Source organism: Ranitomeya imitator, chromosome 1 (assembly GCF_032444005.1).
Source record: "Ranitomeya imitator isolate aRanImi1 chromosome 1, aRanImi1.pri, whole genome shotgun sequence".
In the NCBI taxonomy this organism is placed as follows: Eukaryota; Metazoa; Chordata; class Amphibia; order Anura; family Dendrobatidae; genus Ranitomeya; species Ranitomeya imitator.
The window spans coordinates 846,583,756-846,609,601 of NC_091282.1; the positions used below are offsets into that span (position 1 = coordinate 846,583,756).

At 42.9% G+C, this 25,846-nt stretch overlaps 1 protein-coding gene across 7 annotated transcripts in view; it reads left to right on the forward strand.

The window, feature by feature from the left end:
- The window catches only part of LOC138651117 (beta-1,4-galactosyltransferase 1-like), a 480,309-nt gene that overhangs the window by 19,309 nt on the left and 435,154 nt on the right, over nt 1-25,846 (forward strand). For 6 of the 7 annotated variants that reach the window (XM_069741131.1, XM_069741142.1, XM_069741124.1 and 3 more), the window contains exon 2: nt 9,840-9,956. The exons of the other annotated variant lie outside the window; for it this stretch is intronic. In XM_069741131.1, coding sequence (XP_069597232.1) covers nt 9,840-9,956 — 117 coding nt within the window. The remainder of the gene's footprint in view (nt 1-9,839; nt 9,957-25,846) is intronic. 7 annotated transcript variants of the gene reach the window in all.

The window sequence follows — 25,846 nt, forward strand, 5'->3', positions numbered from 1 at the left end:
CGGCCTCTCCTGTAGTACGCTTCCTGTAGTACGCTTGGTGATGGTTTTGTCAAGTGCACACTTATGGTTTTAACATTTGTAATAATAAAGGATGATTTTATGGTATTTTTGTAGGAATTTTTTGGGTTTTATAATGGCACCGACCTGACACTGTCTGTAGGTTACTGTGCACAATCCTGCTGACAGGTTCCCTTTAGAAGCCTGAGAGTTGTAGGTGGGTCATCTGCACATTAGCGGTTTTACTGTGCCATCCTTGGCTACGTTAATGGTGGGGAGATAACCTCTGTGAATATCTCTGCAAGGAAGATTGGTTGCCCATGAGTGGAGAGTGACTGTCACCTCCTGAAATTGAGGGAGGGTAGAGTTAATTCCTCAGAAATTAAGTGATTTAGGTAGACCGGCAGAACAGGTGACAGAGCGGTCTGTGCATGGAGTAGCTGCAGTAAAAGCAGCAGTGTGAGGTGTTCCTAAGATAAGGAGACAGACTGTTGAAAGACTGCTATTCTTTTTGCTGAACTGTGTACAGATTTCATAACATTCATAGTGTCCCCTCATGAAAGAATCCAGGTAAACTTGTTTTCTTGTGACAGGGAGTGATTTCACATGTCGGGGCTCCTGCCTTATAATGCGTTTCATTGAGGGTGCTTCAAAATGTGATGTACCTTTTACAGACCCATTGACTTTTGTGTTCTCTGGGAGTTTTGATATTCTTATTGCAAGAAAAGTGCTGCAGGCTTTTTTTCTTGCTGTTTAAATACTAAGAAGCTTGACAGGAACTCTTCCACAGAATGTTCTTAGAGACATAACGTGTATTTTCTTTTGTTAGTATACAGCAGAGCTTCCACCAGGAATTTCAAGGCCCCATACTGGCAAAATTTGCAGGCCTCCTAGAGACTCCACCCAGGCTTCACCCCAGATCTGCCTCCACCCCTAGAACCTTCCACAGTCCCACCACCCACTATTGGAAAAACTCCACTTCTGCATCACGTCCTCAACAATCACACATTAACAGTTCCCATCGAACACCAGGTCGCATACATAGCCATCAGCTTTTGTTTTCTCCAAGATTTTTTTAAACCGCCATTACGACAATGTAGACTGTTTTGGCAAGGCCCTACTCTAAGCTATTAAACATTTGTTAAAATATCTATTACTTGTTAGGCATATTTTTATTTAAGTTTCTTTAAGGGAATGTGTCACATACATTTTTAAAATGAACAATAATACTATATACAAGAGAAATACAGTCACACCCTGACCAGATCGCATATTACCACCACATAGTGACCAATAATGCCAAATACAAGGAACCGTCCCACCATGGCCAGATTTCATATTACCACCACATAGTTACTGAATAATACCAGATAGTGAATGAATAATACCACATACTCTACAAGGGACAAATATTGCCACATCATGGCTGGACTACATATTCACAATAGATAAAGGAGTGGCTCACTGTTAAATACTTGCAGGTGCTCTGGAAAATATCAAATAATCTCAAGAAAAATCCGGCACACTGTTTTCAAGTCAAAAATTGAAATAAGTTTATTTAAGATATTTATAAATCTTCTCTTTGTATATTCAGATCAATTCAAATCAGTATCGCACAACATAAGGACCATAGAGGTACATGGCATGGGTATCATAATTCAACGTTTCGGCTGTATCATAAGCCTTTATCAAGAGATACCTGAATATAAGACAATACAAAATAATATTTAGTACATAAAATTTGAACAAAACAAAGTATATACATGATTTCATAGCGAACTTGAATAGAATAACAGTAAAAGTTGAAAAAGTTGAAAAACTCCATCATACATGCAGCAAACACAGAAAATTGATGTCAAAATCAAGTAACCCTACTAGGTAAAAAAGAAGAAAAAAGAAAAAAAAGGAAAAAATAAATATAATCTCATAGTCATACTATGCCAAAAATTGTATGAGTTTCACTGCAAAAATTATTAGTTTAAAAAAAAGTATATAAATGCGTATCCCACTAAAATATCACTGGACTACATATTACTACCACATAGTGACCAATAATACCATATACAAGGGACAAATACTGTCGCACCATGACCAGATGACATATTACCACCACATAGTGACCGAATAATACCACATACAAGGAACAAATACCACCACACCATGACCAAACTACATATCACCACCACATGGTGACCGAATACTACAATACTGATCATTAATAAAAAAACAATAATAATATTACCATAAGTGCATTATACATAGGAGCTCTGTACATAGTATACAGTACATAGTGTCAGTGTACACATAATACAGTGATCACCAGTGACATTATAAGAAAGTAATAGCAAAAATAGGGAACTTAAAATGTTACATTTAATGGTAAATATTAAAATACAAAGACACAAGTCCCTCAACAGTACAAGCTTAGGAGCTTAGAATAGAAAATTGGGAGACTGACTGTCTATAGAAAAAAAAAACTGCCAAGACCAGAACCACTGACAATGCAGCAAAATAGACCTAATAGACATAGGGGGTCCAAAACAAGTGAGTACAATTGACATAATGCCCACTATGCCAAATACAATAGAGATACATATAATAAAAAAGAGGAACAATCTCACTCATCGGGTAGGGAGTAGGATCTCCAAAGTAGTTGAAATAATCTCCTATGGAGCTGAAGGCATCACACTATAAGACCAGACATCCATGTCAGAAGTAAGAACAATATGCCATTCCAAATAGGGACCGCCTCCCTAGTGACATTATGTGCAAGAGCTATCAAAAGCTAATAATCATAGAGATCATGGCAAATATAGAGCATAAATCTTCTAGATTCCCATCTACCTATCCTCATAATTTTTTCGTCCCTTAGACCTAGCCTGGAAGCTTCTGTCACAGCTCCAATCCTGAAGAAGTAAGGCATAATTTTTCAATTTTCTTTAACTAGTGCAGCTAAGCATTTTTTAAGAATGGAAATAAATTGATATATGTTAGCTGGTTCCCCATTGGAATGAATAAAAAATGGGCCCGAAGCTTTGGGACTCCTATCCAACCATCTTTTTGCATTTGCTACCGGGCAAATAATAGAGTCAGAAATGGGATCTAATCTTATATTTGCACCCCTACCCAGCTGATCGGTTTCAGATTTTCTCATAAAGAAGAGCATATGAGAAGCCTTAAACAAAACATCAGAATTCAGTAAACCAGAAGGCTCAGACTTTTTTGATGAAACTAGTTCACCCACCCTAAGTACTGCAAAGAAAGCTAAGCAAAATTCTGAACTAAACAGGCACGTCTCATCAAAGTTAATGCGTATTGAATTTAAAGAAAAACACAGATCTTTTAACAAAGAGAATGATATTGGGCCTCTACTACGCACTTTATAATTGCCTCTATTGTACCCTTTCAAAAATTGCTTTACAGGGAATAATCCAGTTAAAGGGGTTTACTTGCCAACTTTAAAAAGAGAAACTCCAGACAAAGATTTAGAAAAAGCTGAGTATGACAGCCCTTTTTTAATAAAAAAAACTCTGCAAACCTTAAAGCTGGCTCTGGACAAGATTCCGTATAGTTAACATTGTTCTTCACCCACTGATGCCATGAGGCCAAGTAACCAGGCCATGATATATTAGCTGAGAATTTTTCAATGAAATAAGGAATTAACCCCAAATTATGTCCCAAACATGAGGAGGCCATGATGTTGCTTCCTTGTCAGAGGCCGGAGACGGAATACTGACCACTAGCGGTGACAAAGGGAGTGGGAGATTACCATTTTTTCACTCAATCATAGTCTGGCTTTCAGCTAAATGTTGAACTTTAAGCAATATAAAACCAGTTGTCTGATAATCCTAGCTGCCCAACCATTTTTAGATGGTAGTGTGTTAATAGAAAAAAACAAAACCTTGGTTATTTGAAAAAACTAAAATTCTCCTATTTTCAATGAAAGGGCCCCAAAGATAAATACAGAGAAAAAGTGAAAAAAGGTCGAGCACTGACGCATTTCTCGTAACCTTATTGTGAATCCATAACTCGGGTCACTGTTGCCCTGACCAGTGAGAAGAAAAGCAAAACCTTTAATTACATCCATTGAAAATAATAATGATAAAGAGTCTGCAATAACAAAGGGGCTCTGCCAGCAAGATCTACCATTAAAATTAGAAAGGAATTCCAGCCAAATTTTAACATCTTCTCTTAACTCTGAACCCATTTTAATGTGGGAACCTGTGGATGGATCACCCTTTGGTGCCTAGAAAACACTCTTCCCTTCCCTCTTGGGAATAATTCTCAGATCAAAGTTCAACATGCCTAAAAGAGGTTGAAGATCTTTTAAAGTGACTTTATCCTCAGAAAGAAATGCCATAAGGGTGTTGCGCAGGTTAAATCTTATTTTCTGGTAGTGTGCATTCCATTTTACAGGAGTCTAGAGTTATACCAAGGAATTCCAATGTCCTTACTGGTTGCATGGCTTTTTCATAAGCAATATGTACTGCAAATTCATCTACTATATAAAGCTGAATGTGTGTATGTGTGTGTGTGTGTGTGTGTATGTGTGTGTGTGTGTGTATGTCCGGGATTGGCATCTGCACCGTCGCAGCTACAGCCACAAAATTTTGCACAGTCACACGTCTGGACCCCGAGAGCGTCATAGGCTATATTGTGAGGTGAAATTTTAACCCCGCGCGTTCCAATTCACCAAACAATTTTGCCCCTATCTACATAATGGGGAAAAAAGTGAAAGGAAAAGTGTTGGAAGCGTCGCAGCTACAGCAACAAAATTTTGCACAGTCACACGTCTGGACCCTGAGAGCGTCATAGGCTATGTTGTGAGGTGAAATTTTATCCCCGCGCTTTCCAATTCACCAAACAATTTTGCCCCTATCTACATAATGGGGAAAAAGTGAAATGAAAAGTGTTGGAGGCGTCGCAGCTACAGCCACAAAATTTTGCACAGTCACACGTCTGGACCCTGAGAGCGTCATAGGCTATGTTGTGAGGTGAAATTTTAACTCCGCACTTTCCAATTCACCAAACTATTTTTCCCCTATCTACATAATGGGGAAAAGTGAAAGGAAAAGTGTTGGAGGCAAATTGACAGCTGCCAGATGTGAACAAGGAGGACTTAAAGAATGAGAGCGATGGCGCAAAAGAGTATATACCGTACAGTTGCTAAGCTGGGGCCCCGACATGGGATACTCACCACACATGGGGATATGAACACACACACAAAATGCGCCACACACTACCACGTGCTTGAACACATATACCACCCTCAGCACACATTTCACCACACATACACCAACCTCGCCACATAAAAGTCGAAACACAAAAGTCGCCGCTCAAAACTCACCACGCGCAAAACTCGCCACATGCAAAAACTAGGCTCACGCAAAACTCGCCACAAGTGCAAAACTCACCTCATGGAAAACTCGCCACACGCAAAACTTGCACACGCGGAAAAATTGCCACATGCACAAAATTTGCAACACATGCAAAAGTTGCCTCACACAAAACTTGCACATACTCAAAAGGCACCAGACATAAAACTCACCACGTGCAAAACTCGCCATGCGCAAAACTTGCTGCACACAACTTGCTACACTAACCTGTTACATGCAACTCGACACACAAAAAGTTGCTACACGCATGTTGCCACACAAAACTCATCTCACAAAAGTCGCTACATGCATGTCGCCACACACAACTCAACACACACAACTTGACAAACGAAACTCACCCTAAAACACACACAAGTCTGGTATTAGCATTCAAAAATAAAAATCTGATTAATAAGCAGACAAACTACAAGAGCAACAAATGTACCATATAGGAAATACAGCAGCTGTCAGTCACATGACCTGTCTATTATGTGTATGTGTGAGCTAATATATACTGCCAGGGGGAGGGCTTCCTGTTGGCTAGGGATTTATCAGGCTGCCAATTTAGCTTACAAATACTGAGGTAAAAATACTGAGCAAATAACATGTTAACGAGGTCTAATACAGGAGATCACACAGGTATATACTATATACAGGGGAGATGACACACAGATATATACTATATACAGGAGAGATAACACACAGGTATATACTATATAGAGGAGGAGATGACATACAGGTACAAACTATATACAGGAGGAGATGACATACAGGTATATACTAAATACAGGAGGAGATGACACACAGGTATATACTATATACAGGAGCAGATTACCTACAGGTATATACTATATACAGGAGGAGATGACATACAGGTATATGCTATATATAGAAGATGACATACAGGTATATACTATATACAGGAGGAGATGACACACAGATATATACTATATACAGGGGAGATGACACACAGGTATATACTATATACAGGAGGAGATGACATACAGGTATATACTATATATAGAAGGAGATGACATACAGGTATATACTATATATAGGAGATGACATACAGGTATATACTATATATAGGAGGAGATGACATACAGGTATATACTATATATAGGAGGAGATGACATACAGGTATATACTATATACAGGGGAGATGACACACAGCAGGTATATACTATATACAGGGGAGATGACATACAGGTATATACTATATACAGGAGATGACATACACGTGTATACTATATATAAGGGAGATGACAAACATGTATATACTGAGGTGAAAATGAGAGGTATGAGGTGAAAATGAAAAGGTGTGAGTGCAAAATGAGAGGAGTGAGGGAAAATAGTGTAGTGATCGGAAAATGACAGATGTGAGGTCGAAATGACAAGTGTTAGGGGAGAATGAGAGGAGTGAGGGAGAAAATGAGAGGTGTGAGGGAGAAAATGAGAGATGTGAGGGGGTAAATGAGAGGCGTGATGGGAAAATAAGAGAAGTGACGTGCTATAACTAACCACAGATATTTACTATGCCCAGGCAACGCCGGGCTCTTCAGCTAGTTGCAAATAAAAATGAATTTGTTGAGGAGATTAAGACATACCTGGCAGTCAGGGGGACCAATGAATAAAAATTAATTGCGGTAGTGTAAAACGTCCCCATCAAGTGAATTGTATGGAATAACTCACTGTATTCAATAACTCGGAAGCTGCTGTGAGATGATGCTGGTGTCAGCTACGTTCACGTTTGCGTTGTGCGCCGCTGCGTCTGCGACGCAACGCACAACGCAAATAAAAACGCACCAAAACGCATGCAAAAATGCTGCGTTTTGCGACGCATGCGTCGTTTTTTGCCGAAATTTGGACGCAAGAAAAATGCAACTTGTTGCGTTTTCTGCGCCCGACGCTTGCGGCAAAAGAAACGCATGCGTCGCACAATGCAGCACAACGCATGTCCATGCGTCCCCCATGTTAAATATAGGGGCGCATGACGCATGTGTCGCTGCTGCGTCGCCCCGGCGCAAACACGCAAAACGCTAATGTGAACGTAGCGTAAGGGCAGACGTATCTGCCCAGACACCGCAAGGCACATGCGCGGAAATCAATGAATAAAAGAGCCACGTAATTATGAATTAGAGGTAGTAGTACGTTGCGCAGGTGCAGACATGACTTGAATAGCGCATGCACAGCTCCCAGGAGTCAGGATGGGAAGTGCATAACTTTTTAAGGTTGTACAAAGGGAAAAATAACAAACTGTACGTCAGTATGCAATGCGCAAAAAAGCAATTTTGTAACAGTGCAAGATATATGAAAACAATTGGGGGCCAAATGTACACACTGAAGACACAAACCAGAGCAGTGGGGACAGGGAGGTAATATGAGGAACTGTAAGACAAACCGTCAGTTGAGAAATAATATAATAGAAAGGTAAGTATCCATTGGGCCTATTTCCCTCCTGGAATAGGATGGAGAAGGCCAGGGTGGATGGACCGGTCAGAATTGGCATGTTAAATACCCTCTTTAACATGTGCAGTAACACAAACTGTATATGATGCCACAAAGAAACGTGGGGGGTATTCAAATATCGGTCAATAAATGAAAGGACCCTTTAGGGTATTCAATAATACTGAAAAAGATGGTCAGTGCATTAAACCAAGAACTCTGGAACAGCAGACAAGACCAAACATTCTCCAAGACTGATACAACATTGTTTATTGTATAAAGACTTTTTATGTTGGTATAACATAGGTAACACAGGGGGCAGCAAAACTCACATGGCCAAACAGACCAGACTAGACCATAGGGTATAGGTAAAGAATGCAATGAGTAAGTGGAGAGGCACATAGACAGCAATTGAGTATGGATGGTGATGAATATGCGTGATCCTTGGAAAGCCGACCACAGTTTCATCCCAAAGACTGTATTCAGAATGGATAGAGGACTTGGACAAGGTTCGTGGTGAAGGTGGGTTGAGCTCAGTCAGATAGATCCTATGGAGGAAAGTAAAGATTTGTATATAGAACATCAATCTGAAATGCACACAGATTATCCTAAGAATCCTATGAACAGCAGTTCCTCATTTAATCCTTTCAGAGCAGTAGAGCCCATAGAAAATACAACGTGACTCAGACTGCAATAGGCATCTCTGTGCATTACCAACCCTGCGTGACCCCATAATTCATTCTCTCTTTCTCTTTGTCTTTCTCTTTCTTTCTAACTCTCTTTGTATGCCAATCTTGACGAAGGATCCTCTAGAGTAAGATGCAGCAAATTTATTTAGAGGCATGCAGCTGTTAAAGAATTTTGTGCATTTTTCATCTGGTGCACACCAGCATACTCTTTGCTCGCCAGCATACTCTTTTGCTCACCAGCATACTGGTTGCTTGCCAGCATACTCATCGCTCGCTAGCATACTCATCACTCACCAACATACTCGTCACGCGCCAGCATACTCGTCGCTCACCAGCATACTCGTCACTCATCAGCATACTCGTCGCTTGCCAGCATACTCAACTCTCACAGCAAACTCGTCACTCACCAGCATACTCATCACTCGCCTGCAGACTCGTCACTCGCCAGCAGACTCGTCACTCGCCAGCAGACTCTTCACTCACCAGCAAACTCTTCGCTAACCAGCAGACTCTTCACTCACCAGCAGACTCTTCGCTCACCAGCAGACTCTGCTCACCAGCAGACTCTTCGCTCACTAACATACTTGTCGTTCGCCAGCATACTCGCTGTTGACATCACTTGGCTATAGCTGAGTTTCCGGCAATGTCAGCAGAGAATATTTTTACAGAATTCTCCTTTTTTGTTTTTGTATTTTTAAAGATTTTATTAACATTTTTTTACACTTTATTAAGTGTACTAATTTGATTACCTAACTGCAAGTTCGGTAAGTTGCAATACTTGTGTTTTTTTGGCCTGTCAGGTTCAATTGAGAAAATTAAATGGATGTTTTAAGATGGCAGAATGATGGGTCATTGTGGGGTCTAAGGTTGCCAATCTAATGCATTGGCATTCTGAGATCTTGTTCTAGGGGGAGCGATGGGGGAGAGATAGGGCAGAAGAAATGGCCTCCTTCCTCCATTTAAACATTTGACAGAAGCATCTAAAGGATAATCATTGACTGTAGCATCAAAGGGGCACAAATTCAGGATCAGCTGTACCCCATTCTGGCCTTTACAGGGGAGAGGCATCTTACTCCAGATGTTGACGATGCAGATGCTCTTGAACCTGCACTGTTACAAAACTTTAGATGTATAGAACAAAAAAAAAAAGCACCAGCACTCCATATTCTAGAATTCAGATTGCCTCTTATCGTATAACTTCTTCATCTTGCATGTTTGGCAAACATCGTGCTGATTTGTCTGTAAGAAATTGATCGCATACAAAGTTTTCAATAAAAACAAGAAAAAAAAAATATGTAAGCATACCTGTTCTAAAGCATGTTGTTTTCTGCAGGTGCAAGCAAAATTAAAAGTAAAGCAAATTATTGGCTTTCAAAGCTGAAAAAGGATGGTGACGACACATATGATAAACACCAGGAATTGCCAAAGTGTACTCTACCTATAGACCTAGGTAAGATTGTGTTGGCTATTAGAATTTTTACTAACCTCCTTAATTATTAAACCAGGAAGGGCCATAATGACCTGTTCCCCCCCACCCTTTTTTTTGTGGAACTTTTCAATTTCTTAATGTCCTTTCTGTATGGCTGTATGTAGCTTTGTTTTATTTCTATCAGATTTTTCATGGGTTTGGGGGTATATGTAATATGCTATATCATTTAAATAATTTTCTTTTTAGATGTAAATATAGAAAAAACTATTTTTTGACGGTATATTTTTCTCACCATATCGCTTGTGGAATACATTCTACAGTTATTGCAATTGAGTAGATACCTAATATGTAGGTGTTTTCTTATCATAGTTATGTAATATAATGTATTTTATATAAAAAATGGATTTATATGCAGTGAGGGCTTTATTTTTTATTGTTTTTCTAGATGTGAAAAAATATATGATACACATATCATGTTTCATAACTTTTAAGGTTGAATGTAGGTAAGGCTATCAAGTTCAATCTATAAACTTAATAAGTTGATCCAGAGAAAGGCCAAAACCTCATGAGGCAGATGCTAAGTGCCCCGTATTAAGAAAAAATACCTTCCCGACTCCACATTAAGCAATCAGAGTATTTCCCTAGATCAATGCACCATCATAGAATTTAGTACCTACAATATGTAATATTATATTTTTCAAGAAAAACATCCAGTCCCTTCTTACATTTTAGCAATGAATCACTCATTACAACATCATATGGCAGAGTTCCATAGTCTCACTGCTCTTACAGTAAAGAATCTGCATCTGCGATTATTATGAAACCTTCTTTCCTCTAGTTGTAAAGGATGATTCCTTGTCCCTATTGAAAGCCAGGGGTCTAAAAAGATCATTAGAAATATTTGTTGTATGAATAAGAAGAAAAAGGAAGGCACTCACCGATCTGTTAAAAAATTCCTTGCTTTATTAGATCTTCATTTCAAATCCATTGGCGCGAGAGTGAGCAACGGAGCTAGAGTGAGCAGGTGTAGACGACGGCTGTTTCGTGCTGTATAAGCACTTCTACGGGTCAGTGTGTGGGAGGACGTGACGAAAGAAGAAATACCCCGGCCACAGCGTACTCCTCCCTCCCAGATCTCCTCCCACTGTGCAGCAAAATACATTACAAACATTAAGGGTATGTTCACACGTTCAGGATTTCCATCCTTTTTTTTTCAGGACAGTTTTTTTTAAAAAACTGCAGCTCTTGGCAGAAAACGCAGGTCCTTTTTTTGTCCTTTTTTGATGCGTTTTTTTGATGCGTTTTTTTATCCTTTTTTTACTGTGTGTTTCCTAGGAAGCTTTTTAGGGCTAAAATGGCTGAAAATACCCTAACCCTACCCCTAACCCTAACCCTAACCCTACCCCTACCCCTAACCCTAACCCTACCCCTAACCCTACCCCTACCCCTAACCCTACCCCTACCCCTAACCCTACCCCTAACCCTAACCCTAACCCTACCCCTAACCCTACCCCTAACCCTACCCCTAACCCTAACCCTATTCTAACCTTAGTGAAAAAAAAAAAAAAAAAATTCTTAATTTTTTTATTGTCCCTACCAATGGGGGTGACAAAGTGGGGGGGTGTCATTTACTATTTTTTTATTTTGATCACTGAGATAGGTTATATCTCAGTGATCAAAATGCACTTTGGAGCGAATCTGCCGGCCGGCAGATTCGGCGGGCGCACTGCGCATGCGCCCGCCATTTTGCAAGATGGCGGCGCCCAGGGAGAAGACGGCCGGACGGACACCGGGACGCCGGGTAAGTATAAGGGGGGGAGATTAGGGCACGGGGGGGGCATCGGAGCACTGGGGGGGGCATCGGAGCACGGGGGGGGGCATCGGAGCACGGGGGGGCGGGATCGGAGCACGGGGGGGCAGCCACACTCCGCCCACGCACTTCCGCCCGCTCCCCCGCACTTCCTGCTGCAGCGGTTCTGCACATCAAATCGCAGTAAAACCCGCAGATATATTTTTGATCTGCGGGTTTTACTGCGATTTTGACCTCACAATGGAGGTCTATGGGTGCAGAACCGCTGCGGTTCAGGAAGAAGAATTGACATGCTCCTTCTTTTTTCCGGGAGCTATTCAGCGCGGCTTTTTTTTTACAATTTCCGGACCATGTGCACAGTGTGTCCTGTTTTCCATAGGGTACAGTGTACTGTACCCTGCATGGAAAACAGCTGCGGAACCGCAGCGGCAAAACCGCCGCGGTTCCGCGGTAAAAAACGCACTGTGTGAACATGGCCTAAAAACTACAATCGTGAAACATTATTTAAAAACAAACATTCATTTCACATTATACCCAAGTGAGAAAGCTGTCATGTAAGTTAAAGATCACATATTACTACATCTATTCTTACCTTGAAAACCTATTTTTTCCTTCAAAAGAAACCCTTTTTTATTCTTAGCATGTGTTTATTATTACTCTGCCACAATGTTATATTTATAAGTTGACTCGGACCACATTCTTATTCATAGGAATACCGACATGTCTACTGTTATTGAATCCGATTGCACCCATTACGCTAGTGCGCATGATCCATTTTGCTCTTAATAGGAGGTTATTCAGATTGCCTCCTCGCGTAGGTAAGGTGACTTTCTCAATCCCCGCAAAAGTTAGAACATTGGGGTTCCCTCCATGCTCTTCTTTGATGTGACTGATCAGCCTAGGCACTTCTTTTCCTGAGGAGATAGATTTATAGTGTTCTCTGAACCTTACGTATAGTGGACGTATCGTTTTCCCTATATAGTAATACTTACAAGGACAAAATAACACATATACCACATGATCTGTTTTTACATGTTATAAATTCTGAAACTAAGTGATCTATTACTCCCATATTTAGTACCCGATCTGTAATATGGTATTTACAAAAGGGACAACTACCACATTTATGGTTCCCCTTAGGGGCACTCGTATTTAACCAATTCCTATCTTGTCTCTCAATGCGGTTCCTCACTAGTTTATTCCTCAATCTAGTGCTCCGCTTGTTGGAAATTAGGGGGCCCCTGGCTACAATGTCCGCTATATCTTTGTCTCGTTCCAATATGTGCCAATTCTTCCTGATTGACGAACGTTTATGCTGATTCATCGCACTATATTGGAAACAGAAAGTAAACCTCCTCCTTACTTTCTTCTCTTTAACCTCAGTCTTTTGCTCAGATATAGTACTGCTAAATGCCCTGCTCTCCTTGGCTTTCTCAAACGCTGTCTGTAATACTGCTTCTGGATAACCTCTTTAATAATACAAAAGCCAGGCAGCATACTACAAAAAACACAGGGAGGATAGAGCACTAGATAGTGCCACACTGCCCCTCACCCGAAGAGATAACCTCTTTGCCTGAATCTCTCATTCAGTTCTGCAGACTGTCTGATGAAACCCTCGTTTGTGTTGTTAACCCTTTTGACTCTCAGGAATTGGCTGTATGTACAGACTGCTTGATGTGCATAGGATGAAAGCTATTATAATGCATCATTGCGTTGGTGGTTGTGGCGGTACGGTACAATGAAGTGCAAATTAGACCCTCTGATATCTCTACCAGTACATCGAGAAATTCTAAACGTTGTCCGCCGTACAACAATGTAAAAGACATAGTTATCGTGTTCTGTAGGTTAAGATATTGGACAAACATGTTAAAGGAATTTTCTGACCCATCCCACACGATAAATATGTCATCGACATATCTCAAATATAGCTTTATCTGTTTCAAATAGACATTTTGTGTGGAATATATAAATCTCTCTTCACAAAATCCTAAAAGTAAGTTGGCAAAAGTACATGCTGCTGGAGTCCCTATCGCGGTACCAACTTCTTGTAAGTACCAAACGTCCATAAATGTGAATGGACACACACACTGACCCGTAGAAGTGCTTATACAGCACGAAACAACCGTCATCTATACCTGCTCACTCTAGCTACGTTGCTCACTCTCCCGGCAATGGATTTGAAATGAAGATCTAATAAAGAAAGGAATTTTTTAAAAGATCGGTGAGTGCCTTCCTTTTTCTTCTTATTCATACAAGTGGACTGTCATGTTATTTTTTGAAGAGCCCCCGAGATCATGAAGCACAGCATGTAACCGCATGGTTAATCAGATACACCATGACAGTTTATAACTTAGCAGCCTAACGGTGTTGGCAGTGCCGTCTACTGCCTCTTTTTCTATTTTGATAGAAATAATTCTTTACTGTCCCCTCATATATTTGTACATAGTAATAAGATTGCCTCAAAACCTTTATTTTTCCAAACTGAATAACCTAAAGTTTAATAACCTGCTTTGTTACTACAGCTGTTTCTTGAGAATAAGAAACTTTGCAATATATCAGATAAAGCAGCCTCTTTCTCCTCTTGAACTGCTCATTCATTTTGAAACTGCTCAATTCACAGCTAGTGATGATTGAAAAATCAGCACAAATAATTTCTAATATCCGTGTATTTGTACTGAATAATGAATCCAGTGCAAGTCAGTGTGAAAGCTGAATACTTGCCTGCTGGACCTGACAAACAGGTCGGGGGGTATGGAAAAAAGCTGAACTTGATGAGAAAGAGCTAAAACTAAATGGGAACAGCATGTATTGGTTTTACGGATTTTTAAAAAGACCTTCCAAACCAAACCCAAAAAATGTTTTAAAGGGGAAAAATGCTAAGAAACATTTTTTCCTTCATAATTACATGTATGTAATGCTAAATAACAAAAATATACCTCCCCTTTAGCATATGTTCACACAGAGCATTTTGGCTTTAGTTTTTCCTTTTACATTTGTGAGAGCTCTCTCTCCTACATTTGGGAGGTCCCTCTCTCATGCCAAATAGTTAGCAAGATAGTGGAATACATATTCCCCATCCATTTGCAATGCCATTTTAAACATGCCCATTTGAATTTTGGGCTTTGCCTGCCACCACCACCATCATGTTCACTGCCATGTCATTATGCAGCCCTCGCTTACAATTTGCAGAGGGCCAGTGGAGCGGCACCCGCTAGGGCCGTGGGGTACTCGGGCCTGGTCCGACGGTTCTTAGGGGGTTGTCACGGCAGCAGTGACCTGGTCCGTGGCCCTGGGCGTCCAATAAAATGGAAAAGAAGGGGGAATAAAATTTATAGGAGATTAGTTAGTGACACTACCTGTGGTGTTTGGCAATAAGGAAATGCCCGATGCTGTGACACACCCTAACAGAGCGGCAGGGTACTCGGTACTGGGTCCAGTCTTAGAGGGCGTGTCACAATGGTTGCGATCCGGTCCGTGGTCGTGCGTGCTTAATTAAAGGGGAAAGGTCTTTAAACCCTTTACCCCCAAGGGTGGTTTGCACGTTAATGACAGGGCCAATTTTTACAATTCTGACCACTCTGGAAGACTTCAACGGATCCCAGTGATTCTGACATTGTTTTCTCAAGACATATTGTACTTCATGACAGTGGTAAAATTTATTTGATATTACCTGCATTTATTTGTGAAAAAAATGGAAATTTGGCCAAAATTTAGAAAATTTCACAATTTTCCACATTTAAATGTTTATGCCCTTAAACCACAGAGTTATATCACACAAAATATATAATAAGTAACATTTCCCACATGTCTACTTTACATCAGAACAATTTTGGAACCAAAATTTTTCTTTTGTTAGGGAGTTATAAGGGTTAAATGTTGACCAGCAATTTCTCATTTTTACAACACCATTTTTTTAGGGACTACATCTCATTTGAAGTCATTTTGAGGGGTCTATATGATTGAAAATACCCAAGTGTGACACCATTCTAAAAACTGCACCCCTCAAGGTGCTCAAAACCACATTCAAGAAGTTTATTAACCCTTCAGGTGTTTCACAGGAATTTTTGGAATGTTTAAATAAAAATGAACATTTAACTTTTTTTCACAAAAAATTTACTTCAGCTCCAATTAGTTTTATTTTACCAAGGGTAACAGGAGAAAATGGACCCCAAAAGTTGTTGAACAATTTGTCCTGAGTACGCCGATACCCCATATGTGGGGGTAAACCACTGTTTGGGCGCATGACAGAGCTCGGAAGCGAAGGAGCACCATTTGACTTTTCAATGCAAAATTGGCAGGAATTAAGATGGGACGCCATGTTGCGTTTGGAGAGCCACTGATGTGCCTAAACATTGAAACCCCCCACAAGTGACACCATTTTGGAAAGTAGACCCCCTAAGGAACTTATCTAGAGGTGTGGTGAGCACTTTGACCCACCACGGGCTTCACAGAAGTTTATAATGCAGAACCGTAAAAATAAAAAATCATATTTTTTCACAAAAATTATATTTTCGCCCCCAATTTTTTATTTTCCCAAGGGTAAGAGAAGAAATTGGACCCTAAAAGTTGTTGTACAATTTGTCCTGAGTATGCTGATACCCCATATGTGGGGGTAAACCACCGTTTAGGTACATGGGAGGGAGGGAAGGAGCGCCATTTGGAATGCAGACTTAGATGGAATGGTCTGCAGGCGTCACATTGAGTTTGCAGAGCCCCTAATGTATCTAAACAGTAGAAACCCCCACAAGTGACCCCATATTGGAAACTAGACCCCTCAATGAACTTATCTAGATGTGTTGTGAGAACTTTGAACCCCCAAGTGTTTCACTACAGTTTATAACGCAGAGCCGTGAAAATAAAAAAATCCTTTTTTTTCGCACAAAAATTATTTTTTAGCACCCAGTTTTGTATTTTCCCAAGGGTAACAGGAGAAATTGGACCCCAAAAGTTGTTGTCCATTTGTCCTGAGTACGCTGTTACCCCATATGTTGGGGTAAACCCCTGTTTGGGCACACGGGAGAGCTCGGAAGGGAAGGAGCACTGTTTTACTTTTTCAACGCAGAATTGGCGGGAATTGAGATCGGACGCCATGTCGTGTTTGGAGAGCCCCTGATGTGCCTAAACAGTGGAAACCCCCCCAATTATAACTGAAACCCTAATCCAAACACACTCCTAACCCTATTCCCAACCGTAAATGTAATCCAAACCCTAACCTTAACTTTAGCCCCAACCCTAAGCCTAACTTTAGCCCCAACCCTAACTGTAGCTTTAACCCTAGCCCCAACCCTAATCCTAGCCCTAACCCTAACCCTAGCCCTAACTTTAGCCCTTACCCTAGCCCTAACCCTAACCCTAGCCCTAACCCTAACCCTAACCCTAACCCTAGCCCAAACCGTAACCCTAACCCTAACCCTAGCCCTAACCCTAATGGAAAAATGGAAATAAATACATTTTTAAAATTTTTTAATTTTTCCCTAACTAAGGGGGTGATGAAGGGGGGTTTGATTTACTTTTATAGCGGGTTATTTAGCGGATTTTTATGATTGGCAGCCATCACACACTGAAAGACGCTTTTTATTGCAAAAAATATTTTTTGCGTTACCACATTTTGAGAGCTATAATTTTTCCATATTTGAGTCCACAGAGTCATGTGAGGTGTTGTTTTTTGCGGAACGAGTTGACATTTTTATTGGTAACATTTTCGGGCACGTGACATTTTTTGATCGCTTTTTATTCCAATTTTTGTGAGGCAGAATGACCAAAAACCAGCTATTCATGAATTTCTTTTGGGGGAGGCGTTTATACCGTTCCGCATTTGGTAAAATTGATAAAGCAGTTTTATTCTTCAGGTCAGTATGATTAAAGTGATATCTCATTTATATAATTTTTTTATGTTTTGGCGGTTTTACATGATAAAAACTATTTTATAGGAAAAATTATTTTGGCATCGCTTTATTCTGAGGACTATAACTTTTTAATTTTTTTGCTGATGATGCTGTATGGCGGCTCATTTTTTGCGGGACAAGATGCCGCTTTCAGCGGTATCATGGTTATTTATATCTGTCTTTATGATCGCGTGTTATTCCACTTTATGTTTGGCGGTATGATAATAAAGCGTTGTTTTTGCCTTGTTTTTTTTTCCTCTTACGGTGTTTACTGAAGGGGTTAACTAGTGGGACAGTTTTATAGGTTGGGTCGTTACGGAAGCGGCGATACTAAATATGTGTACTTTTATTGTTTTTTTTTATTTAGATAAAGAAATGTATTTATGGGAATAATATATATATATTTTTTCTTTATTTAGGAATTTTTTTTTTTTTTTTACACATGTGGAAATTTTTTTTTTTTACTTTGTCCCAGGGGGGGACATCACAGATCGCTGATCTGACAGTTTGCACAGCACTCTGTCAGATCAGCGATCTGACTTACAGCGCTGCAGGCTTACCAAGCTCCTGCTCTGAGCAGGTACTTGGTAAGCCACCTCCCTCCCTGCAGGACCCGGATGCTGCGGCCATCTTGGATCCGGGCCTTCAAGGAGGAGGAGGAGGTAAGAGACCCTCGAGATCACATCGCGTTGCTGCGGGGGTCTCAGGGAAGCACGCAGGGAGCCCCCTCCCTGCACGATGCTTCCCTATACCGCCGGCACACCGTGATCATGTTTGATCGTGGTGTGCCGGGGGTAAATGTGCCGGGGGCGGTCCATAACTGCTCCTGGCACATAGTGCTGGATGTCAGCTGCGATAGGCAGCTGACAGCCGGCCGTGATCGGTCGCACTCCCCCCGTGAGCGCGGCTAATCGCGTATGACGTACTATCCCGTCGGTGGGCATACGAGCCCACCCCACCTCGACGGGATAGTGCGTCATATGTCAGAAAGGGGTTAAAGGGATATTGTAAAAGTCTATTGTTTGTGACACCACCTGTGGTGTTCGGTCAGTGGGGACGACACTGGGGTCCTCTTGGGGATGTTGTTGCAGCAATGATGGTAATGCTTCCCACAGGTGAAGCGGGGTCCCCAGGGGTCCTATACTGTATGGCGATGATGGTGAATGCCGGGCAATGAGTAAAGAACACAAGTTGTAAAGTCTTTACCTGGTTTACTGTAGTTAGCAGGCCACAGTCCAGTGTACCAGGCACGGATGGTGATGTGGCCCAGCCGGCTCAGAGGCAAATGGAGAATCCCTTTTCCAGTAGAGGTCCATGGGCCTTTCCAACTAGCACCGTTCTATGGGAGGTCCCTGCTGCCTGAAGCTTACTGGCAAAGTTCTCTTTTCCCCTGTCCTGGGACAGGTACCTGCATGACGGGCAGCTTGAGCCGTTTTACAGGGACTCTATCATGCCCCGGGCTCCTCAGGTGCTGCTGCGTCTCAGGTGTGGTTCTGGTAGTTCACTTAAAGTTCTGAGCCCTCCGATTTTGCTAAGTGTCCTACAGCTCCACTATAGCCTCGGGCTCCCGGTACCCGGTACTGCGCTTTGGCTCTGAGGGTGCCCGGTCACAGTTCCCCTCTGAGCCCTGTTGTTCTCCTCTACTTCTTTCCTCTGAAGCTCCACCACAAACAACCCTTCGGGTCTTTCTCCTTCCAGAGACTGTTGCTCCCACATGGCTGCTGGGCCTCTCTTGTTATGATCTGGTGACCTTGGAGCAGCATGAAAACTTTCACTGGAGTAGGTGGTAAATATACTGACAGCAAACCCTGATCTTATCACCGCAACTAGAAGTAGCCGTGGGGTGTGCCTAACAAAACCTAGACACCTCGACACAGCCGGAGGACTAAATACCCCTATAGATGGAAATAGGAATATCTACCTTGCCTCAGAGCAGAAACCCCAAAGGATATGCAGCCCCCCACAAATATTGACTGTGAGTAGTAGAGGAAAAGACACACGCAGGAAGGAAACAGGATTTAGCAAATGAGGCACACACTAGCTAAATAGGAAAGGATAGGACAGGATACTAAGCGGTCAGTATTAAAAATCCTTCCAAAAATATCCACGGCAGAAAATACAAAAACTCCACAATCTAACTAAAGATGTGGAGCGTATATCTGCATCTCCAGAGAATCCAACAAGACTGAGAAAACACTGAACACAGTCTAAGCTGGACAAGAGAAAAACAACAGAATAACACAGAATATAAGCACACTGCATGTGTGCCACAGAAACAAAAACCAGACACTTATCTTTGCTGAATTGGCAGCGAAGCAGGAGAAGCCAGAAAGTGAACCAACACTTCAGAAGAAACATTGACAACTGGCAAGGACTAATGAATCCTGCACACCTAAATATACCAGCCAGAACCGCAATCAGCAGATACACCTGGCCAGGACTGTGACTCAGAGACAACTGCATTCCCACCTACAACCACTGGAGGGAACCCAAGAGCAGAATTCACAACACTCTCTGTCTGCTCTCTCAGACTTCCTTCTCCTTCTGTGTCTCTCTGACTAGCTAACTTCGCCTCCAGACCAGGACATATATCCATATTTGAGGGAAGCTCCCCTGAATCCAGGTCCTGAGCTCCCCCTCCTGGTCTGGATTTGGAATATGTTGCTTGTGAATGCCTTACCTGATAAAAGGAATTCCATTGCCTCTGAGCATGATATCACCCTCCCCGAAAGGAAGGTAACATCACTGCAACAACCGGTTACCTGGGGTGTTACAGCTGCGGTTCAGGTTCACTGGGGCAGTTGTTGATGCAGCAGAGATGTTACAGCTCTCCATGGGTAGAGCTAGGCCCTACGGCAGTTAAAGAGTTAAAGTCAATAATGGATTGTTGTAGTGCAGGGCAGGTGACCCAGTAATAATTCTGAGGACACAGCAGGGTGCAGTTTTCACACTTTACTCAGTCTGTCAGTACAATCACCAGCCGAATGGTATTTCCTACTGGTTTGTGGTTCAGCCAGCTCTCAGGTAATTTGGGTACACTTTTCCAAGACTCCCTTCTTGTGTACCTTGCCTGGCCGTCTCTCTGTGCTGGCTTCGCCCTCCTGCCCTGCGCCTCACACACAGTGTCCCAGCCTCGGATCCTGGCAGGCGACGTCCTCCTGGTCCCCTTGATCCTGTATGGCTGCCTTTTCAGTGAATGTGTGTGGATGTGGCTGTGGCACATACAGATACCACAGCCTCCGGCTTGCTAGCTGAGTCTTGTAGTTACTCCACTAGTCTGGGGGCCGGTCCCCCCACTGCGACCTGGTCCTTCCACCCGACTATGATCGGCGTGGATTCTGGCACCACAGGTGGATTCCTCACTTCCCTGGCCCCTAGGACCCCTTCCTTCCTTCTCTCAGGAGCTTCTCTCTCCACGTCTGCTCTCCTCAACTCATCCCCACCAACTCCTTACTAACTGACTAACTCCTCCCCCAAACTCTCACTCTCTCCACCCACGCCCTCTACCTAGTTCTCCCTCCAGCCTGAGTTAGAGCTCTCCCTCAATAGGGTCCACCCACATCCCCTGGCCTGGAGTGATGTGGTGTTGGATGCTAGTATGGATCTCTGGTAGTGCTCCCTCTCTACCCGAGAGCGGAATACACACCTCTGGCTGAGGTGCAGTACGTCTGTGGTGACTGGACCCTCAGGGGTGCCACATTAGCAGGTGTCATGAAACCTGAGTTTGGTAAGGGCCCTCAGGTAGCCATGTATCATACATTTGGGAGAGCCCTCACTCCAACATTTGGGAGGTCCCTCCCTAATGCTAAATAGTTAGCAAGACAGTGGAATACATATTCCCCATCCATTTACAATGTCATTTCAAACATGCCCATTTGAATATGTGCTCTGTTCACCACTACCACCATGTCCACTGCCATGTCATTATGCGGCCCTCGCTTTTAATTTTCATAGGGCCACCAGGTGCTGTGAAACTTGTGCTTTGTAAGGTTCGCAGTTCATTTTTGCCACCGGATCCCACTGGAACCACTGTCATAGCCAGTGAAGCCACTGTAAGGTGAATATAATACAGGAGGTGCGGGAGCTATATGATCAATGTCAGCAATGGTCTTTGTCCAGCATCGGACAATGAAAATTGATAATGAATATGTATGTCCTATCTAAGTAACAATTGGTGAACAGACAAACAGTATATACTGAAAAGGGACAACTGAACGCTGTGCTGGGACAACGAACTGGACTTGGTTGCTGACTGTTGTGTCTGTGCAACTGCAGGTTGTGGAGAGGAGGCCTCAGCGCCTCCTTACTTGACAGCAAATTGGGAATGACATAACACAGGGGGAGGGCCATTGGTTTCACCTTCAGACACATATTTTGTACCAAAGCGTTCCGACCACCTACTGGCGTGCTGCGTATATGGCGTATGCTAACAGAGGTATTATGTTGAATTTCTCTTTATAAAGGGATGTGTGGGTAAAATTTTTGAAATAGCAACATGTATATAGAGCATATTTCATTACTCATATTATTATTCTGTGTAAGGCTGAAACCTGAAGAATTGTGTGAAGCATATTAATGCATTTATGGTATGTTCCAAAATGTCCAAGCACAGACCCAAAAAACAACATCAGGCTACCAGATACACGCTCAACCCCTTTCTACTATTCGATGTACTATTCTGTCCATGTGGGGTGGGCCCTACTTCCCATGGACGAAATAGTACGTCATAGGCGATCGGCCGCGCTCACGGGGTCAGGTGATTATTACAGCTGACATCCAGCACTATGTGCCAGGAGCGGTCATGGACCATTCCGGACACATTAACCCCCGGAACACTGCGATCAAACATGATCGCAGCGTTCCTGCGGCATAGGAAGCATTGTGCAGGGAGGGGGCTCTGTTATGGACCTGGTGGTTAGGAGCACCCGGAATGACCTGATAGTTAAACTACATACAGGACGAGCTCTGGGATGTGGGAACTCTGCTGACCGCAAGCCCTAATCCTATCACACACACTAGAAATAGCCGTGGAGCGTTCCTGACTCTCCCTAGACGCCTCTTCACAGCCTAAGAACTATCTAGCCCTAGAGATAGAAAATAAAGCCTACTTTGCCTCAGAGAAATTCCCCAAAGGTAAAGGAAGCCCCCCACATATATTGACTGTGTGTAAAGATGAAAGTCACAAACGCAGAAATGAAACAGGTTTCAGCAAAGGGAGGCCAGACTTACTAAATAGACAGAGGATAGGAAAGGTAACTTTGCGATCAGCACAAAAACCTACAAAAGACCACGCAGAGTGTGCAACAAAGACCTCCGCACCGACTCACGGTGCGGAGGGGCCACTCTGCATCCCAGAGCTTCCAGCTAGCAAGACAAAATCATGATAACCAGCTGGACAAGAAAACAGTGAACAAATAATGACTATCAGGAACTTAGCTTCTGCAGGAGAAGGCAGGTCACCAGAGAGATCCAGGAGCGAACTGAACAAATGCAAAAACATTGGCAGCTGGCCTGGAGTAACGATCTGAGAGGAGTTAAATAGAACAGCCAACCAAAGGATAAACCACGTCACCTGTGTAAGGAACCTCAGAAGCCGCAGCTTCACTCATAGCCACCAGAGGGAGCCCATAGACAGAACTCGCCAAAGTACCATTCACGACCACAGGAGGGAGTTCGACAACAGAATTCACAACAGTACCCCCCCTTGAGGAGGGGTCACCGAACCCTCACCAGAGCCCCCAGGCCGACCAGGATGAGCCAAATGAAAGGCACGAACAAGATCGGCAGCATGAACATCAGAGGCAAAAACCCAGGAATTATCTTCCTGACCATAACCCTTCCACTTGACCAGGTACTGGAGTTTCCGTCTCGAAACACGAGAATCCAAAATCTTCTCCACCACATACTCCAACTCCCCCTCGACCAACACCGGGGCAGGAGGATCAACGGAGGGAAACATAGGCGCCACGTATCTCCGCAACAACGACCTATGGAACACATTATGGATGGCAAAAGAAGCTGGAAGGTCCAAACTAAATGACACAGGATTAAGAATTTCAGAAATCTTATATGGCCCAATGAAACAAGGCTTAAACTTAGGAGAGGAAACCTTCATAGGAACATAACGAGATGATAACCAAACTAAATCCCCAACACGAAGTCGGGGACCAACACAACGCCGGCGGTTAGCGAAACGTTGAGCCTTCTCCTGGGACAATGTCAAATTGTCCACCACATGAGTCCAAATCTGCTGCAACCTGTCCACCACCGCATCCACACCAGGACAGTCCGAAGGCTCAACCTGCCCTGAAGAGAAACGAGGATGGAAACCAGAATTACAGAAAAAAGGAGAAACTAAAGTAGCCGAGCTGGCCCGATTATTAAGGGCGAACTCAGCCAAAGGCAAGAAGGACACCCAATCATCCTGATCAGCAGAAACAAAGCATCTCAGATATGTCTCCAAAGTCTGATTATTTCGTTCGGTTTGGCCATTAGTCTGAGGATGGAAAGCCGATGAAAAAGACAAATCAATGCCCATCTTAGCGCAAAAGGACCGCCAAAACCTCGAAACAAACTGGGAACCTCTGTCCGAGACGATGTTCTCTGGAATGCCATGCAAACGAACCACATGCTGGAAAAACAATGGCACCAAATCAGAGGAGGAAGGCAATTTAGGTAAGGGTACCAAATGGACCATCTTAGAGAAGCGATCACAAACCACCCAAATGACTGACATCCTTTGAGAAACAGGGAGATCTGAAATAAAATCCATGGAAATATGCGTCCAGGGCCTCTTCGGGATCGGCAAGGGCAAAAGCAACCCACTGGCACGAGAACAGCAGGGCTTAGCCCGAGCACAAGTCCCACAGGACTGCACAAAAGAACGCACATCCCGTGACAAAGAAGGCCACCAAAAGGATCTAGCCACCAAATCTCTGGTACCAAAGATTGCAGGATGACCAGCAAACACTGAACAATGAATCTCAGAGATAACTCTACTAGTCCATCTATCAGGGACAAACAGTTTCTCTGTAGGACAACGGTCAGGTCTATCAGCCTGAAATTTTTGCAGCACACGCCGCAAATCAGGGGAAATGGCAGACAAAATTACCCCTTCTTTAAGAATACCCGCCGGCTCTGGAACACCCGGAGAGTCAGGCACAAAACTCCTTGACAGGGCGTCAGCCTTCACATTCTTAGATCCTGGAAGGTATGAAACCACAAAATCAAAACGGGAGAAAAACAGCGACCATCGAGCCTGTCTAGGATTCAACCATTTGGCAGACTCGAGATAAGTCAAATTCTTGTGATCTGTCAAGACCACCACGCGATGTTTAGCTCCTTCAAGCCAATGTCGCCACTCCTCGAATGCCCACTTCATGGCCCACAACTCCCGATTGCCCACATCAGAATTGCGCTCAGCAGGCAAGAATTTTCTAGAAAAGAAGGCACAGGGTTTCATCACCGAGCCATCAGAACTTCTTTGCGACAACACAGCCCCTGCTCCAATTTCAGAAGCATCAACCTCAACCTGAAAAGGGAGCGAAACATCTGGCTGGCACAACACAGAGGCAGAAGCAAAACGTCGCTTCAACTCCTGAAAAGCCTCTACAGCCGCAGAGGACCAATTGACCACATCAGCACCTTTCTTGGTCAAATCAGTCAACGGTTTAGCAATACTGGAAAAATTAGCGATGAAGCGACGATAAAAATTAGCAAAGCCCAGGAATTTCTGCAATCTCTTCACAGATGTCGGCTGAGTCCAATCGTAAATGGCCTGAACTTTAACAGGGTCCATCTCGATAGTAGAATGGGAAAAAATGAAACCCAAAAATGAAACCTTCTGAACTCCAAAGAGACACTTTGACCCCTTCACAAACAAGGACCTGGAACACCATTCTGACCTGCTTCACATGAGACTCCCAATCATCCGAAAAGACCAAAATGTCATCCAAATATACAATCATGAATCTATCCAGGTACTCTCGGAAGATGTCATGCATAAATGACTGAAACACAGATGGAGCATTAGAAAGCCCGAATGGCATAACCAGGTACTCAAAATGGCCCTCGGGCGTATTAAATGCCATTTTCCATTCATCACCCTGTTTAATTCGCACAAGATTATACGCACCACGCAGATCTATCTTGGTGAACCAACTAGCCCCCTTAATCCGAGCAAATAAATCAGACAGCAGCGGCAAAGGATACTGAAA